General features: G+C 35.8%; 1 protein-coding gene across 1 annotated transcript in view; it reads left to right on the top strand.

Moving 5' to 3' along the window:
• Positions 1–18,720, top strand: part of BLTP1 (bridge-like lipid transfer protein family member 1) — a 236,236-nt gene that overhangs the window by 86,389 nt on the left and 131,127 nt on the right. The window contains exons 28-35 of the mRNA XM_051966253.1: positions 5,024–5,282; positions 5,576–6,413; positions 11,623–11,693; positions 12,353–12,526; positions 13,863–13,983; positions 16,420–16,566; positions 17,362–17,486; positions 17,839–18,038. Coding sequence (XP_051822213.1) covers positions 5,024–5,282; positions 5,576–6,413; positions 11,623–11,693; positions 12,353–12,526; positions 13,863–13,983; positions 16,420–16,566; positions 17,362–17,486; positions 17,839–18,038 — 1,935 coding nt within the window. The remainder of the gene's footprint in view (positions 1–5,023; positions 5,283–5,575; positions 6,414–11,622; positions 11,694–12,352; positions 12,527–13,862; positions 13,984–16,419; positions 16,567–17,361; positions 17,487–17,838; positions 18,039–18,720) is intronic.

Raw genomic sequence — 18,720 nt, 5'->3', positions numbered from 1 at the left:
CTTCATTCTGCTGGGAAGAAGACAGAAAAAGAACAAGATTAAGTGACTCTCAGCATTACACAGTGAGCCAAACCATGATGCAATTTTTAGGCACAACTTTAGAATATTTGGGATTTAAGGTAAAAAATAGTTTTCATGGCTTCTATTTTATTTTATTTTTTGTGGACAAAGTCTACCATGGTTTTCAAATTATTTCTTTGAGAATGAATTCAGATACATCTAGTCCCACATTTTTACAACTTCTGTAATTCACTTTTATGTTGCCAAATGATTTTGAGGCATTGATTCCAGAAATGTTAGATTGAAAATGTCTATAGTAGAAATTTGGGTCTCTTAGAAAAGAGTTCCTTCTTTCCTCTCTTCATTGGCACTTTTAGGATGACCCAGTATAAGGACCAACTATCTCCTCTAATTCCTTGACTGAGGGAAGTACATTGTAAGGTATGAAACTGTACATATTCACTTCTCTTATGACAGAGCTTTCTAATGTCAAGGCTGGCTTAAGAGAAAAAAAATGAGTATTTCTAATAAACTTATATAAAAATAAGCTTTTAGCTAACCTATTTGCCCAAAGTTAAGATTGTTCAATATGTACCTCAAGGAGCTTGAGGTAAAACAATTTGAACAAAGAAAAGTAAATGTACCATATATACAAGGACCTCCCCCAGGGCATAATATGAGGATGGAAGATTGGGACTGGTGGGATTAGGCTAGGCCTGGCAGGACGGAGGAAAGAAGGCATGCTGAGGGCCTGGCATGATGGGGTGGCACACAGAGGACTGAGGAGAGGAGGTGGTGGACCTCCTGCTGTTGCCATAAAGGGAACAAAAAGGGCCCAAGAAACTGAGTATGGCATGTGGGCACAAGAGTCAAGGGCACTCAAAGTGACCAAGTCATTGTATTTGGTTAGTTGGCTAGGATGATGGTAGTAAATTGTCACACAAAAGTGATCATAGAAATAAATAACAAATTGGCTCACCTAAACCTAAAGAAAGAGGCAGAATTTTCTCCCACCCTTTCCAGCTTCTATAGGTACTTTACATCTAGGGAGATTCTTCTGGAGGGATAGTAAAATTAATTCAAGCCATTTCTCATCAGCAATCAGAAGAAATTGCTCTTATCAGTCATTGTTGATTCTGCCTGGAAATTTAATATCAAAAGTCTCAAAAAGTCTCCATGTGCCGAGTGCTTAGTAAATCCGAGTTAGTTGAGACAGAAGGTAGTTGAGCTCATTTTCCCTGTGACTTTTCTGATTTTTAAAATATTCATTAAATTAAGGTCACTATTAAGTATCTTCCAGTTTTTCTGTGGTTTCATCACTCTATATCTAGACCTTGGCATCCTGTAGGATTCTTGTTCATGTCCTTCTTTAAATTTTTCTTAGATAATTGATTTGAACATATTGGAGGACTTCCTGTAGGTCATGGATCTGCAATCTTTTATTGTTTTATGGATTCCTGGAATAGTCTAGTGAAGCCTTGTTAGAATAGTGGGTTGAAATACATAAAAATAAAATGTCTAGGACTACGAAGGAAATTAATTTTGTTGAAATAAAGATGTAATCCCTTTTTCTTATTTAAGTTCATGGGCCCTCTGAAGTCTATCCCTGGAGTCTTTGGCAGTCTATAAATCCAGATTAAGAACCCTTCCTCTAAGGTATCATTTAAGAGTACCAGCATAGCACTTGGGATGTCCATCTGAAATCCTGTGCTTTTGTTCTGTCACCAGCCCATCTCTTCCAAGTATATATTTCCTGAATGTTAACCTTTTATGCAGCTTTTGGTACACAAATCATCATTGGCAAAATCATATAGCCCATTTGTATTCATTTTCTCTTCCATTGTCCTGAATTATCTTTAATTTTGATTCTTTAGGGATTGTAGTATTTCAAGGTTTATAGCTGTTTGGCATTACTAGAAGTATATTTATATTTTTAAAAAGTAGGTTTTTATTTTGTGAAGTTGTTTGGGCTTTGTAAATTGAATGTGATGAATAATTTTCCAAATCCAATCTCTTCTGTTCTACTATTCAGTTCTACCCTTGCCTGATTGTCTATCTTCATTTAATGCCCCAAATTCATTTATAGATGGAATAACTTAACATAGTGGATTTTCCATTTGATTATGTGACATTGTTTGGATTGTAAACATTCTTTACGAATTTGAATTTTCCTGTAGATTGTTAGGCTAAGGCTGATTTTTTGAGTTATTGTAGATGTCCTTTAGGAGACTCTGTGATATTCTATGGCCTAAGGCAAGCAGCATATTTGCATCCACAGCAGGAGCAAAAATGGGGATCTTCAGTGTTAGTAAGGAATCCTAAGACTTATTTGTTGAATAATTGTAAGCATCTACCCCAAAGGAAGATTTGTCAGTGTATGTGTTGGGGATTGAAAAATAACCTTTACAGCCATTAGAAAATGGCTATAGAAAATGGATATAGAAATATCATATTCTCTAATCATGGGTATGCCTACCAAAGCTCTTTCATAGGCCTTCTTTTCCTTTTCTGTTATCTTACTTGGTAATCTCATCAGTACCTAGAGATTTAGTTCTCTCTAGTCAGATGATTTTGCAACCTGCTTATCAAGGTCTGATCTCTTTCATGATCTCCCCTTTCACATCTTCATTTGCCTATGTGGCCCCTAGACTTAGCATTTCCAGTACAGAACTCATGATCTTTACTTTCAATCTCTTTCTTCTTCTGAAGTTCCTTTTCCCGTTGTGGGCATCTCCCAGTCACCTTGACTCACAAATGACTACTGTCTTCATCTCCTCACTCTCAATCCACTAATCTGGTCTGTTATCCAGGCCTGTCATTCTCACCTTCACACCATCTCTCAGATAGCTTACCTTCTTTTTTTTGACACTATAGTTTCTTTTGTTACCCTTCATACCTGCTCTATTGGAAGGGCTTTCTATCCTTCAGGTCTCTCTACCCATCCTTCACTTAATTATCAAAGAGATTATCCTGAAATTGAGGGCTGACCATGTCTCTCCCCTACTCAATAAACTCTGTTGGCTTCCTTCTGCCTCCAACGTCACTTACAAAATCCTTCAGCCTTTCAGTCACTTCTTACTTCCTGTCTTCCTACTTTTTTCTTCCCCACTATGCATTGTAGGCTTCATCCCCACTGGTCTTGTTCTCACATGACTTTAAACCCTCTATTTCCTGATGGTGCCTTTTCACTGGTTGTCTTCCTTCCTCAAGTATGTTTTGAAAGAAGATTCTTCAAGACAGCCCAAATCCTGTCTTTTGTTATGTTTCTGTCTTCCTGACTCCCTTCCCTCCAGCCAAGCTTGTGTCTTCCCATGAGAATATCTTTAGTTTGTTCTGCTTATATCTTGTATTTACATAATTGTTAGCATGTTGTCTCCTCAAATAGAAAGGGACTCCAGCACATTAGTGTTTTTATCTTTCTTCATATCCAAATTCATGCACAGATTATATAGTCAGTCAATTAATAACTAATAAATGCCTTCCATATCCCAAAAATATAGTAAGTGCTTAACTAATGCTTGTTGACTTGTCTGCAAAATCATGTGCTTTTTTTATAATAAAAAGTAAGCATTATGAGGGTTTTGTATTTTTACTTACATTTGTGACTGAAGATGACTCCTACTGTAGAAAATGTCTCATGACAGTCTTGCTGTTTCCTACTTAGATGCTTTTTAGGAATTCTGTTGCTATGTGTAAAGTCATTCTCCTGAAAGTTTTATTCAGATAAAAATTAGATGCATGAATAGGTTGTCATTGCTAGACTCTTGATACTCCTTCCCCCCTCCCCTTTTTTTAAAATAATAATACCATCAGGGTTTTTCTTAGATGCTGGTCTTCCACCCCTTTGTCTGATTCTTTGATAATACATCATTTTATACTTTCCTCACTTCTAGTACACACTTGATCTGCTATAGTCATTCTTCCCTTCCTTTTAATAGTGATTTCCATTTCCTTTGTTTCATTTATAAATGCTCTCAGCAATCTCAGTCAAAAAGCATTTATTATATACCAGCTGTGTATGTGGCACTATGCTAGATACTAAGAGCATAAATGTATAAGTGATATAATCTTGATGCATTTATATGACTTAAGTAAATATGGTCTGGCTTAATTATGGTCAAGCCAAGGAAATAAATAATTCCAAGATCAATAACATATTGTTATATTGTTTACTGTTCACTAAATACAACACTGTCTTTTTTCAAGGCTAGTCATACTATACAGAAGTGAAGAATTTGAATATTGTTATGAGCAAGATTTTGATGTTTTTCATTTTTTAATTCCAAATATTTTTCCAATTCATTTTTTACTGTCTTCTTCTATACCTGAATTAAATTGAAGTTTCAGAGCATTAACATATGTGTCTATGTGTTGACTCCTTTTACTTAAATTGTCATTTCTAGGAGCAGCTAAAATGACAGAGTGGATAGAGCCCTGGGTCTGGAGTCAGGAAAATATGAGTTCAAATCCAACCTCAAACGTTTACTAACTCTCTGACCCTGACCAAGACTCCTAAGCACTGTCTGTCTCAATTTCCTCATTTGTAAAATGGAGATAAATAATAGTATCTCTTTCCAAGAGCTGTTGGGAGAAGTAAATGAGATATTTGAACACTGTGTTTAACATAGTACCGGGCACATATCTTAATATTAGTTATCATTATAACCATCATCATTATCAAACAATAATAAAGTCTAAATTAGGAAAAATGAATTTCTACAGGAGTCACTTACATAATAAATAGTTTGGTTTCCTTTTGTGACAGATTCTGCTCTATACCTTTCTACCTCTTCTAGCCTCTCTCCAGTTTCCACATTTTACAGTGATGTTGTGTTGTATTTGAAAGTTCTGTAGCTCTTCACATTTGTCCAAGAACTACCTAGTTTTTTATAATTTTCCTGGTAGAAGGCAATCAATTAACAAGTATTTATTAAGGACAGGAACCAGAACTTTTTAGCTTTGACTTTTAGGATATTAAAATTATTAATATAGTTCTTTTAAAATACTAATCTTTTGTGTTTAGGTAAAATAAATGGCACAAAAAGGAAAGACTGGGACAGCAAGTCAGTAGGGATAGAAGTTGAGAGGAAAGCTCATTCCCTGAGCCTTCAAGTACCTCTGCGTTCTCACAGTTCATCCTCTTCCTCTGAGGAGAACAGCAGCTCCAGTGCAGCCCAGCCCTTATTAGCTGGAGACAAAGAGAGTCCTTCTTCTGTCACTGAAGAGCCCATGGTTCAAAAGGATGCCTTGCTTGCTTCTAAAAGAGAAGATGGCCAAGGAAGGTGAGGGTTCTGAGGGAATTGGGCTTTTATACAAAAGCTATAGGATTCTAACAAAAATGGATTTTTTTTTTTTTTGTAACTTGCTAAAGCACTGAAGAATGCAAACAAGTCTTTTAAAATATAGTTGTCCTTGAAGGTTAGTTAATTAAGAAGGAGCCTTCTTTATTATCTTTCTCATGAGGGCATTTACTTTATTTGAGATGGATGCTAGAAAATGACTAAAAGATTTTTAAAAGCTACATCTAGATTGTATAATGTGAGTGTTCTAGTAATAGTTTTATTTTCTGTTTTAGCATCTCTGCAGAAGTTTCAGGAAATAGTCCTGTTTCTCCAAATACTCAGGATAAGTCTGGAGTTCAGTCTCCCCTTAGATCCCCCTTAAAGCGACAAGCATCTGTGTGTTCTACCAGACTTGGAAGCACCAAGAGCCTGACTGCAGCATTCTATGGCGACAAGCAGCCTGTGACGGTTGGAGTTCAGTTCAGTAGTGATGTCTCCCGAAGTGATGAGAATGTACTCGATTCTCCCAAACAGAGGAGAAGCTTTGGCTCCTTCCCATACACACCATCAGCAGATTCAAACTCATTTCATCAATACCGCTCAATGGATTCCAGTATGTCAATGGCTGATAGTGAAGCCTATTTTTCAGCAGCTGAGGAATTTGAACCAATAAGCAGTGATGAAGGCCCAGGAACTTATCCTGGGCGAAAAAAAAAGAAAAAACAGGCACAGCAAATTGACTATAGCAGGGGTTCTATCTATCACAGTGTTGAAGGACCACTTTCAGGCCATGGAGAAAGCATTCAGGACACACAGAGTCTGCCAATCAAAACTCATCCATCTCAAGCTTCTTTTGTTTCAGCTCTAGGAGGTGATGATGAGCTTGGAGAACATTTGTATATGACAGAAGGTGAGAAAACCACCGAAAGAGAGCAGATCACTTCTCAACAGCCTGTCATGAGTTGTTATCAGACTTACCTTACTCAATTCCAGGTGATTAATTGGTTAGTTAAGCACCCCACAAACAAAAGAACCTCAAAATCCTCATTGCACCGACCATTGGATCTAGATACACCAACTAGTGAAGAAAGCTCGTCCTCTTTTGAACATCTCTCTGTCCCAACTTTCAAGGTATGCGATGATATAGACATTGGCAGGAAGGGGGAGAAAGACAGCAACAACTTGATTCTATTAATTGAATATCTGAATATCAGAATATCTTTAGATCAAATATATATATATAATTTTGGGGAAATCAAAGATGTTAAGATCTATGTCTTTTTGAGGCAGTAGAACTCAGGGACTGTTTTTTTTTTTTGTTGTTGTTGTTGCTGTTCTGTATTTAACAGGAATCCATATGAATCCACAAAAATTTAGTTATTTAACTAATTCTTGTAACCTTAAAATCAATATTATCATGATGTTCTAGTTTATTATGAGATTAATTTTCTAGAAAAGTTGTTATATTTATGTATGTTTCAAATATGTACATTTTAATCAGAATTTGCCTTCTTTACTTTTTTGATCCAGATATGAAATTTCAATTGTGTAGAGAAACTATTAACATGAAAATTCTTTACATAGATCCAGAGTGATGCAGATTGGCCATTCATCTGTTTGTCATTTAAAATCTTAGAGAACTGGGCCGGAGGGATTGAGAGAGCAAGTGATTACCCAGGACTACTGAGTTTCATAAGTCAGGTCTAAACCATCTCTTCCTGACTTTCTGTTATCATTAAATATTTAGAATAGAGCTCAGAGGTCACTGATAAATTCTCTTCTGTTGTGGAGATTACAGGGCATGCTTAGCTGCCTGTCTTGGGCACTTCTGGTCCAAGTTTCCCCATTAAGTTTGCAATAAGGAACTTGTCTGCTAGAAATTTTTTCATTACGAAGATAATACACAGCATATAGACTGGCCAGCTTGCTCTAATGACATGGTGTAAAAGTAATCAATGGTATTTTACTTCTGGTGTAAGCCAGAAGTATATATCTAGTGGTGTCCTAAGTTTTTAGCAGATTGCAAAATTAACTTTTCAGAATCTCCTTCCAGAGAGTTTATTTCAGAAAGGTTTTCCTGTTTATTACAGTAAGTTACAAAGTAAATGATTAACACTATGAATTATGTATTTATTTATACACATTGAATTAGCCAAGGAAAGATTTAATGCTCATCGTGTTTTCAAGTATAATTAGCACAGCATGCCATATTTTAGATCTAGTAGCATTTCTTTTTTTTAGTACATCCATACATATAATATAAGGTCAAAGACAAAGTTCTTTAGCATTTTTTGAATTTTAAAAAGTATCTAAGTATACTTTCAACATATTTTTGTATTTTGAACTTTGTGTGTGTGTGCGTGCGTGCTTACATAGAATGACAGAACTGTAGTCAAGTCCATCACCAAAGGGAATTAATCCTTTTTTTTTTTTTAATTATAGCTTTTTATTTACAAGATATATGCATGGGTAATTTTTCAGCATTGACAACTGCAAAACCTTTTGTTCCAATTTTTCCCCTCCTTTCCCCCATCCTCTCTCCCAGATGGCAGGTAGACCAATACATATTAAATATGTTAAAGTATATGTTAAATACAGTATATGTATACATATCCATACAGTTATTTTGCTGCACAAGAAGAATCGGACTTTGAAATAATGTACAATTAACCTGTGAAGGAAATCAAAAATGCAGGCGGACAAAAATAGAGGGATTAGGAATTCTATGTAGTGGTTCACACTCATTTCCCAGAGTTCTTTCTCTGGGTGTAGCTGGTTCAATTCATTACTGCTCTATTGGAACTGATTTGGTTTATCTCATTGTTGAAGATGGCAGCTCCATCAGAATTGAACATCATATTGTTGTTGAAGTATATAATGATCTCCTGGTCCTGCTCATTTCACTTAACATTAGTTCATGTAAATCTCTCCAGGCCTTTCTGAAATCATCCTGCTGGTCATTTCTTACAGAACAATAATAGGGAATTAATCCTTGACTGAGAGGACATTGTCATCCAGCATCTGCTGGAGGGTCTCCAAGGAGGGGGAGCCTGCCATATGTCAAGACAGGTTATTTCACTTTTGGACACTGAGCAGTTCTTGTTTTCAAACTTAGTTTGAACTCTTTGCTATTTTTCCTTACTAGTCCATGGCTCTTCTCCTTAGGTTTGGACAGAGCAAGTCTTATCTTTCCTCCACAAGAAAACCCTTCATATATTTGGAGACAACCGTTCTCTTCCCCTGATTCTTTTTTCCTTCAGGCCCAATTTTTTCCAGTTCCTTTAGCTGATCTTTTTATGCCATGGACTTGGAAGGCCCTTCACTAGGTCTGATTGCCCTCCTTAGGGCATTCTCCATTTTGTCAGGATCCTTAAACTATGTCATCTAGAACCCAACACTGGGTTCCCTCCAGATGAGGTCTAATGAATGCCAAGTACCATGATAATTATATTCTGCTTCTGTTAGCTGGACCCCTCTTATTGTGACCACACTTATCCCTCTGGTGGCCACATTATATTTCTGCTGACCTATTGGACTTAGAATCCACTAAGTCCTTCCAGATCTTTTTCAAAATAATTGTTACCTAATCAATCCTTTTCACCCATCTTGTGCTTGTGCTTTTTGTTTTGTTTTGTAACTATAAGTGCAAGGCATTTTTTATCACAGTTGAATTTCATCCTTTTAGATTTGGCCCAGGGTTCTAACCTTGAGCATCTTTTTGGATCATGATTCAGTCATCCACTTCAGCTTGGTGTCATCTGCAAGTTTGATAACAATAAGACATTACTTTTTGAGGAGGTTATGTTAGCTCTTTGAAATGTACATTTTCCCAGATAGTTTTAGTTTTATAGTTTTCACATTTACAAAGCTCTTTGAATGTCAAACAGAGCATTTTATTTTTTATTTTGGAGGTGATAGGGAGCCACTGAAAGTTATTGAGTGTAGAGGAATGACATGCTTAGACCTGAGCTTTAGAAAAATCACTTTAGTGACTGAAGGATGGATTGGAGTGAAGAGAGACTTGAGGCAGGCAGTATCCCCAACAAGTATTGCTGTAGTCCAGGCATGAGGTGATGGAGTGCTACATCAGAGTGGGGGCAGTACCAGAGGAATGCAGGGGGCATATTCCAAAGATGCTGTAGAGGTGAAATTGACAGGCCTTATCAGCAGTTTGTATGGCAGTGAGAGATAATGAGAAATCCAGGACATCTCCTAAGTTGTGAGTCTGAGGGCCTGGAAAGGTAGTGTTGCCCTCTACAGTAATAGGAAAAGGAGGTGTGAGGGTGGAGAAGGGGAAAGATGAGTTTTGTTTTGGATATGTTACGCTTAGTCTGCTGGATTTAATTTGAGATGTCAAGATGGATGAAAGGATATTATGGAAGAACTTAGGGCAGGATTTAGAGATGGTGATTAAATCCATGAGAACAAAAGAGATCATTAAGAAGAGAGGACAGAAATCTAAAGGATGCCTGTAGTCAGAAGGTGTGATCTGAAAGAAGATCCAGCAAAGGAGAGGCCAGAGAGGTAGGAGAATCAGGAATAAGAGCATTGTTCTGAAAACCTAGAGAGAAGAGAGGATCAAAAAAGAGATGGTGATCAACAGTGTAACAGAACTTTAGGCTCATTTTCCCTAACTGTGGAGTTTATATGATCATATTCTCTTTTTTGGTCCAATTTTCTTTTTTTTACTGATTTTAGGAAACTCCAATAGGAAAACTACTTCTGCCATTGGGGATCAGCTACTTATTCTTAGGATATGGTACAATGGGTAGGATTCCAGACCTGGAGTCAAGAAGACTCTTCTTCCTGAGTTCAAATCTGGTCTCACAGACTTATTAGCTGAGTGATCCTAGACAATCACTTAACTCTGTTTGCCTCAGTTTTTTCAACTGTAAAATAAATCAGAGAAGAAAATGGCAAACCACTCTAGTATCTTTGCCAAGAAAATCCCAAATAGGCTCATGAAGAATTGGAAATGACTGCTGAAATGACTCAACAATAATAATAACCTGGGGGTGGGGATTGGAGGGAGACTTAAGAAATAAGTGACTTCTAGTGGACTAAAAAGTTAAGTGACTTGTCCGAGGTCACAAAGGTTCCATGAATCTGATGTGGGACTTCATGCTGAGTCTTCTTGAATCCTTTGCCATTTCTCTTATCTAATATTTTACATTGTTTGCCTGTGTGTGTATTTTAGAGCTTAAAGGAACCTTCAATAATATCTGTTCTGGCTAATGGTAGTAAAGAAATGGAGTGATATTTAAGTTCATTTATTTGCCCCAGTTTCACACAAGAAGTAGTAAGGGATACACTGGAGCCCCCTCATAAGGCCCAGCTGTTACATTTTCAGTGTGAGCATTTACACATTGGACATCTGTAATGGGCTGAGGCTTGAATTGATGCATTGAGGTCCCAAGCACATGAGGCTAAATAGTAATTGGACCATACTCTATTAATATATAAGCTTGGAGAAAGAATGGCCCTCACCCACTCTTTGTGCAAGTCCTGATGTGTTGTATAGGAAATGACGATTTTGGTGGGTGGAGGCAGGGGAGTGGAAAAGGAAGGGGAGGAGAGACTGCTTGCTTTTGCCATTGCGACTACTTTTCTGTTTGTTTCTCTTCTTTTTGCTTTTTGCTGAGGCAGTTGGGGTTAAGTGACTTGTCCATGGTCACACAACCAGGAATTGTTAAGTGTCTAAGGCTGGATTTGAACTCAGGTCCTCCTGACTTCAGGGCTGGTGCTCTACCCACTGAGCCATCTCCGCAGCCCAAAGGAAGGGGAAGGAGAGACTGCTTGCATTTGCCATTGAGACGGTCCCCTTTCAGCTCAGATCTCTCTCTCTGCTAGCTGGCTTCCTGTCTCAGCTGCCCATATTGCTATCGCAATCTTTTTTCACCTCTTCACTTCAATAAAGACTGAAGATTTTCCCCTTAACCTGAGTTCCTGACTCCGGCTGATTTTAAACACACGGTCATTACAGACATCGGCAGATGCTACAAATTAGAGCTTAATTTATTATTTTATTGGTTGTTTAGACTAACGTTCAAATGCTCCAAATCTAGCATTTTTTCCCACTGTATCATTTTTGTGTTAAAATAACATGAAAAGCTTTTAATATTAACCTAAGGGGGAAAACATGAAAAAGGTATTTGCCAGAGAAAAATAATTTGCAGCATTTATGCAGAATATAATCTTTATATTGTCTATTAGTAAGACTTTTCCTTAGGATCATTTTTCTATACCTTCAGGGACCTCATTTATGTAAATCAGAGAACTAAAGTTACAGAGACTTAATATTTCATGATAAACTTTTAAAGATTATTTTGTACTGTTTTAGGTTATCAAACAAGGCCTCACAGCTAATTCTTTACTAGACAGAGGCATGCAGCTCACAGGGACAACATCAAAGTGAGTAGAAATGGTCTAGCTTCCTTTTAACATTGAAACTGGTTTTATCTTTAACACTTGTCTTTCTGAATTCACTTATATTTAATTAATTAAATAGAAACATAGGTATATGCAAGAGCAACAGTGTTGGAATAACCAAATTCTTTTTTTTATGGCATTTCCTTATTCAAAGTTAAAAGTATTAATAGCTGAATTTTTATTACACATATTATGAGACAATAGTCTTAGCTAACAATTATAAAGCTCTTTAAGCTTTGCAAAATTTTTGCATATATCATCTTATTTTTATGATTTATGATTTCATAGAAAATTTTATATAGGACAATTTGGCATTGTGCATTTAGTATTTAATAGTAGTAAAGTAAGATGTTAATAGAATGTTGAAAGTACTCCTGTCTTAAGCTATTTGGCTTCTTACTCTGTGTTCAATCTGCCATCTTTGATTGACTTTGTAGTCTTTTAATTACACAGCCTATTTGTGAAAGGCATTTGGTAATTTTAACATCTGTTTAATTGCTTAACATAACTAATTTAAGTGAATTTTAGACTCACATGTTCATTTATTTACATGTTGTGTGTTTCTGTAATTTTTTAGAATCAGGAAGACATTTATACAAAAATATTGCTTGTTAAATTCTTACTTGGTTTGACTTTCACAGTACTCCATATACCCCCTTGGAAAAGAAAGTTATGGATAACACAGATGATGAAACATTAACAGAAGAGTGGTCCTTGGATCAACCAGTGTCCCAGACTAGAACAACAGCCATCGTAGAAGTGAAAGGAACTGTAGATGTTGTTTTGACTCCTCTCGTAGCTGAAGCTTTAGACAGGTATTTTCTTTTAAAGCACATCTCTTCCATCATCAAGTGATGCTACTGTAATCAAACATTTATAATAGCTTCTTTAAATGACCTAAATAACAGAATTGTTTTATATTAAAAAAATTCAAATTCCACAAATATTTACCAAGTAACCACTATGTGCAAGGGTTTGTGCTAGGAGTTGGGGTTGCAGTGTGAAAAAAGCTCAATTTTTCCCCTCAAAGACCTTACCGTCTAGTAGAAGAATATAGATAAGGATGATGCAGAGCAAAATGTGATGAGGGTGAAGAAGAAATCCAGACAGAGGTTATGAAAACTGAAAAACCAAAAAAAGGGATGGGGATATTTTCAGATTAGCAACTGCAGTTATCTCTTCCACAATATAGCTTTCCCCATCACAACCACATTTTCTCTAGTTGGCAATAAGAAATCAAATGGGAATTTTGGTATGAGTTTTTCACAAGCTGCAGACAACACATGAAGGACATGATGACACAGAAAAAGTTTAGAAACTCAGGAATGCATAATATACGTGTGTGTGTGTGTGTGTGTGTGTGTGTGTGTGTGTGTGTGTAGAGAGAGAATTTTATAATATCACATTTTATTTTTTTAATAGCATGATAATTCAGACTTCTTCTCTGGTACAAAGGGAAGGCCAAAAAATTTTATAAGAATTTTCTGGATTGTGGAGGTACCACATTCTTTACCCCCACAATGTGGAAGGATTAACTATTGTATTAGTTATCACAGACTTCAAAAAGTGCCATTACAAAGCGTGACTCTTCATGTTCCTAAGCTGATAAATCTAGATTGTTAATCAACTTTTTTTGTGGTAAATCTACTATTTACTTTTTCCTGTTGTATACTTTGCAATAAAGAAGACAGTTAGATCTGATCTTTTTCTTCAGAGGGTGAACAGTTTTCCTTAGAGGGAGAGGGGAATGGTAAGAAAATGATGGTACCATATGATTAAATCACATCATAAAATTGTGACAGATTATTCAAACTAATGGAATTCAACAGAGATGGAGATGAATGAGGGCTAGAATAAGGTTACTTTAACAGAAAGTTATCTTGAAACTCTATATTAGTAAAAATTAGGAAGGTAAGAGACTAGGGAATTATTTTAATAATGTAAGTAGACTTAATTTTGAGTCCTTGTTCTCAGGAAAAGCATTTGGGAATGAGAGCCTTGTCTAATTATCGAGTCATAGTATTTCAGAATTGTTGCACATAATTTCTTATGGTTCTCACTTATATTGGTTTCACTTATTCAGATCATAGGGTTAAGTAAATTTCATTTTGACCCTCTTTTTACTATCCATATTTATTTTCCTTCCTGCAGATATATTGAAGCAATGGTTCATTGGGCTAGTACCCGACACCCAGCTTCAATTGTGGATCATCTTCATTCAAAGGTCCTGAGAGAAGCCGTACAGAATAGCAAGACAACCTTCTCTGAAAATGTAAGATTATCTGTCTTCCCAGTGGTTCAGCAAAGCACTTACAGGCTCTGTGCTAAGCACTGGACTCACAAAGAAAGGTGAAAGACAATGCTTTCCCTCAAGAAGTTTAAAATCTCCTGGGGAATACAACAGGAAAATAATTATGCACAGACAAGATAAGAGATAAATCAATGGAAGGAAGGCACTGGTATTAAGGGGAATTAGGAAAGGCTTTTTGAAGACAGTGAGATTGTAGCTGGGGCTTGAAGTCAGCCAGGGAAACTTAGGAGATGTGAGAAATGAGAGCATTTGAGGACTAAGAGGCAACCAGAGAAGAGGCATGGAGTCAAAAATAGCAAAGAAACCTGTCTTAAATTTACCAGGGATTTGGTTTGAAGAAGAACACTCAACTTGTAGAAATTGTAATATATTCAAATAATAATAATGACATGATATTGTTTAATTTAGTGTTTGTGGAATTTTCCTATTTGGTATAAAATTATTTTATCTTGTACTCCTCTCATAAAAGAAGACATGCATTGGTAATGAGGATTAATAGAAGCAATCATGTACATTTAAAAACATGAAGTTTTATTTTATTTATATTTCTGAAATAGATTCATAATTTTAAGTTCTTCATCATAATCATGGACTTCTGAGCATGATTCTCTGCTCTTATCTAGTCCTCTTTTATTAAAAAAAATTTTTTTTTTTGGAGTCCCTACCTTTAGAAACAATTAACATATTCCTTAAATTTATGACAGGCCAAGTTTGGTGAGGTCAATGTGGAATGGGGTATTTAATTGCTTGAATCTGCCATTAAATAGTTTAGCTTATTATCTTATAGAACAAAATATGTGATTACTTGATGCATCCAGCCATGTGATCCATAATATGAAATTGAAGTTAGACTATGGTTTCTATAGTATAACATAATCTAGTTGGAGGGAGACTCTTGATTGATAGTGAGATTATACTGGGAAACAGAGAAGAAGAGTAGAGTTTTTCTTTAACTAGAATCAACTTAAGATGTTTGTTGGACAGTTCCTATTTTCTTATTTCTAGATCATGATAGATTTAGAGTGGATGGAATCCTAGAGGCATTAACTCCTACATGCTGCTCACTGTCTTTTTAATATGGCAAAGTCACTTAATACAGACTAAAACGTTCCTAATCCACATAGCAGGAATGACAGAGTGCTGAAAAACTTTTGTTTGTTCTAGAATTGGGCGCTCTGATTGTTGGAGAAGGATCTGGTTGGATGAGTTAAAGTTTTATAACCATAAAGAGAGGTGGGACTGTTGATTGGCATATTTTTAGTGATGACACTGTAACCTTCTGTGGTCTTTGTTTTTTGTACGATTTAGAGGGATGATATAGATTTAGATGCCTGAGAAAAGGGGTAGCAGAAAGAGAGAGAAACACACAAAGCTGGTTTGGGAGTCCAGAGGACCTGTCTTTTTCCCTGGTACTCTTAGTCATTTATCTTAAGATTAAGTTTCAGAGAAGGCACTCACTTATAGTGGTAGTTTCCTTATTTTGTACTTAGTATGTTGCCTAATATATAATCTTACCTAAATGCAAGTTGATTGACTGAAAGTCCCCCACATCAGTGAATCACAGATCTGGTTCCTATTCTTATTACTAACTAGAGTGCAGAACTGTTCCCCATAGAATGCTTTTCTTTCTTTTGTCTCATGAAATCAATCCCTTGTCCCTTTCATAGTTCAGCTCAAGTATTACCTCCTTCAAGATACCTTTCATTTATTTGTGTAACCCTGGGCAAGTCACTTACATTCTCTGGGAATCCTACATCTCTTAACAGATCTGTACATTAGGAACTGACTAGACTGATCTGAGTGTACTTTGGTAGATTTGCTGTTGGTGGAATTCTTAAACCAACAAAATCAGTTTCTGAGTCTCAGTTTCTATAAAATAGTGATAATAATAGCATATACTTTATAGGGCTTTTTGAAGGATCAAGTGAAGTAACATATGTAAAGCATGTGTTATAAATCTTATAAATTATATATTTATATACATAAATCTTAAAGTAGTATATATTAGCCATTATTATTCTTAATTATCATCATTACTATTATTATTTTGATTTTTGTTCATAAAAATAAACTAAAAATTTGTGTATTCATCCATCTATTTATTATCCCTCTGCCTACCCTCCACATACATGGCGGTTTCATAGCATTGAGTTCCTCCTTCTTCAGATCACTTGACTAGTTTCCCATCCAGCAAACTGAACTTTAGTATTAAGGCTCAAGATTTAGGGCACCAAGAAGTTAGACCAGAGATTCTGAGTCTCAGAAGCTGAGTGCTTAGATGACAAACTAACATGACGTTGTGGATATGTTTAAAAAGAGGAGATGTTGACAATTCTGAAAGCTGTTAACAATGTGAATATTGGTAAAAAATTGTCATCATCATTTTTTTCTTTTCAGTTGTCTTCTAAGCAGGATATTAGAGGAACAAAAACTGAGCACCCAAACACAGTACGTGCAAACCAAGGACAAGCACAGACAAATCTTGGGCCCAAGCAAGATAATGTAACCATCAAAGGTCTTCAGGCCAATGTTAGCATTCCCAAGGTAATCTTTTTGGTGGCATTTGGGGACAATATTCTGAAGAAGAATTTTAGTATTTCATCTACTTGGCTTTCTGAACTGTTAGAGTTTACAAATGATTTTGATTTTTTTTAAATTTATGCTAAATTATTAAAGACAGTGGGAATATAAATTCTAACTAAAATGGCTCTGACATTACAATAACAGTGTTTAATCAATGCTCAAATCAAGGCTTCTAACATTTTAGATAGATTATTTGATTAAATTTGAAATTGTATATATTCGTATTTGTCATTTAACATTGCATCAGATACACAAACTTTACACACTTTGAAGTTCAAGAATAAATGTAAAGTTTTTGTCAAATTTTTCAAAAAATTATAATAATTTTTGACTTTAGTTAATTTAAATTTTATATATATATACATACATATATATATATATATTTTTTTTTTTAAATAATTACAACTTTTTATTGACAGAACCCATGCCTGGGTAATTTTTTACAACATTATCCCTTGCACTCATTTCTGTTCCGACTTTTCCCCTCCCTCCCTCCACCCCCTTTCCCAGATGGCAAGCAGTCCTATACATGTTAAATATGTCACAGTATATCTTAGATACAATATATGTGTGCAGAACTAAACAGTTCTCTTGTTGCACAGAGAGAATTGGATTCAGAAGGTAAAAATAACCTGGGAAGAAAAACCAAAATGCAAACAGTTTACATTCATTTCCCGTGTTCTTTCTTTGGGTGTAGCTGTTTCTGTCCATCTAAATGATATTACTAACATTTCTTTGGCACACTTTATATTTTAGGTAAACTTGTGTTTATTGCAAGCATCAGTAGAAGAATTTCCTACAGCTTCTGGGAGAAGTGTGACTCATGTTTCCCTTGTGGCATTGTGTTTTGATAGAATTGCTACACAAGTTCGTATGAATAGGTATAAAGAATTTTTTTTTCTTAAACAAAAATGCTGTTTCAAAAAAGTAAATCTTTAAAAAAAATTTAAAAAAACAATGATCTCTTTCATATACCAAACTGAAACTCATGTTTTACAGTACCTAGTATGTAAGAGTAAAATGTTGTCAGAGCAAGGAACCAGAAATCCATTTTCTTTATGAAAAACATAAAATTTGGTTGGTTAAACTCATAATAAAAGTTTTTGGTTTTAATTTAGGAATTGTTGATCATAACCTTAGTTTTTAATATAACATAGAAAAGTACTCTTAGGTATTAAAGACATAAAAAATTGAATGACTCATTCAAATACTGCTTTGCTTTCTCTTGATAAGAGGTGTGGTTGAAGATACATCAAACTGTACAGACCCTGGCAGGACGTCAAACTTGGAAAGATATGTCCATGCCAGCAAAATGCAGCCTCAGTCGTCTGGTTCTCTGCGATCAAATGCTGGAGCAGAAAAAGGCAAAGAAATTGCTGCCAAGTTAAACATCCATAGAGTACATGGACAACTTAGAGGCCTTGATACAACAGGTAGGATTATCCCATCAAATTATTTTTATTTGACTGGAAAAATTATCTGTAGAAAAAGTGTTCCCTGACCCACTCAAGTTCTGCAGTCCTGGATCAGTCCTAGAATCTCTTGGGGTACCAGTTCATTCTGATTGGCCTCAAAAGAGAGAATGTCACATTTGGGAATTCTCTGGTCTCAATGAAATCATAGGTTTGGTCAGAAGAGAGAAGTGGTTTTGTTTCCATTATATATTGTGTGACTACTTCAATCAGTTTACAGGAAAGGATTAACTCTGGTGTTTCTTATATTCCAATAAGATTCAAAAAGTGCCAAAACCAAGACTTAGTTATTTACCTCCTGAATATCACTCTTTCTAGAACAGGTAGGAACTTGAAGTTAGTTATTTATATGTTCTGTTCCCTCATGCTGAACATATTGGAGAAAGAGACAAAAGTAGTAACAGTTTTATGAGGAGGAACAGTGGCCCCAGGAAAAGCTGCCAGTGGTCTTTCCTTAGAAAATTAAATGCATTTGGGACAGCTAATTTATTCAGTGGGTAGAGGACAAGCCCTGAAGTCAGGAGGACCTGAGTTCAAATCTTTCTCAGACACTTAACACTTTTTAGCTGTGTGACCCTGGGCAAGTTACTTAACCCCAATTGCCTCAGCAAAAAAAGAAAGAAAGAAAGAAAGTTAAGTGCAT

This window comes from Antechinus flavipes, chromosome 6, assembly GCF_016432865.1.
Source record: "Antechinus flavipes isolate AdamAnt ecotype Samford, QLD, Australia chromosome 6, AdamAnt_v2, whole genome shotgun sequence".
In the NCBI taxonomy this organism is placed as follows: Eukaryota; Metazoa; Chordata; class Mammalia; order Dasyuromorphia; family Dasyuridae; genus Antechinus; species Antechinus flavipes.
The sequence above is the reverse complement of the archived record's forward strand: the minus strand, read 5'-3'. Positions and strand labels throughout refer to the sequence as shown.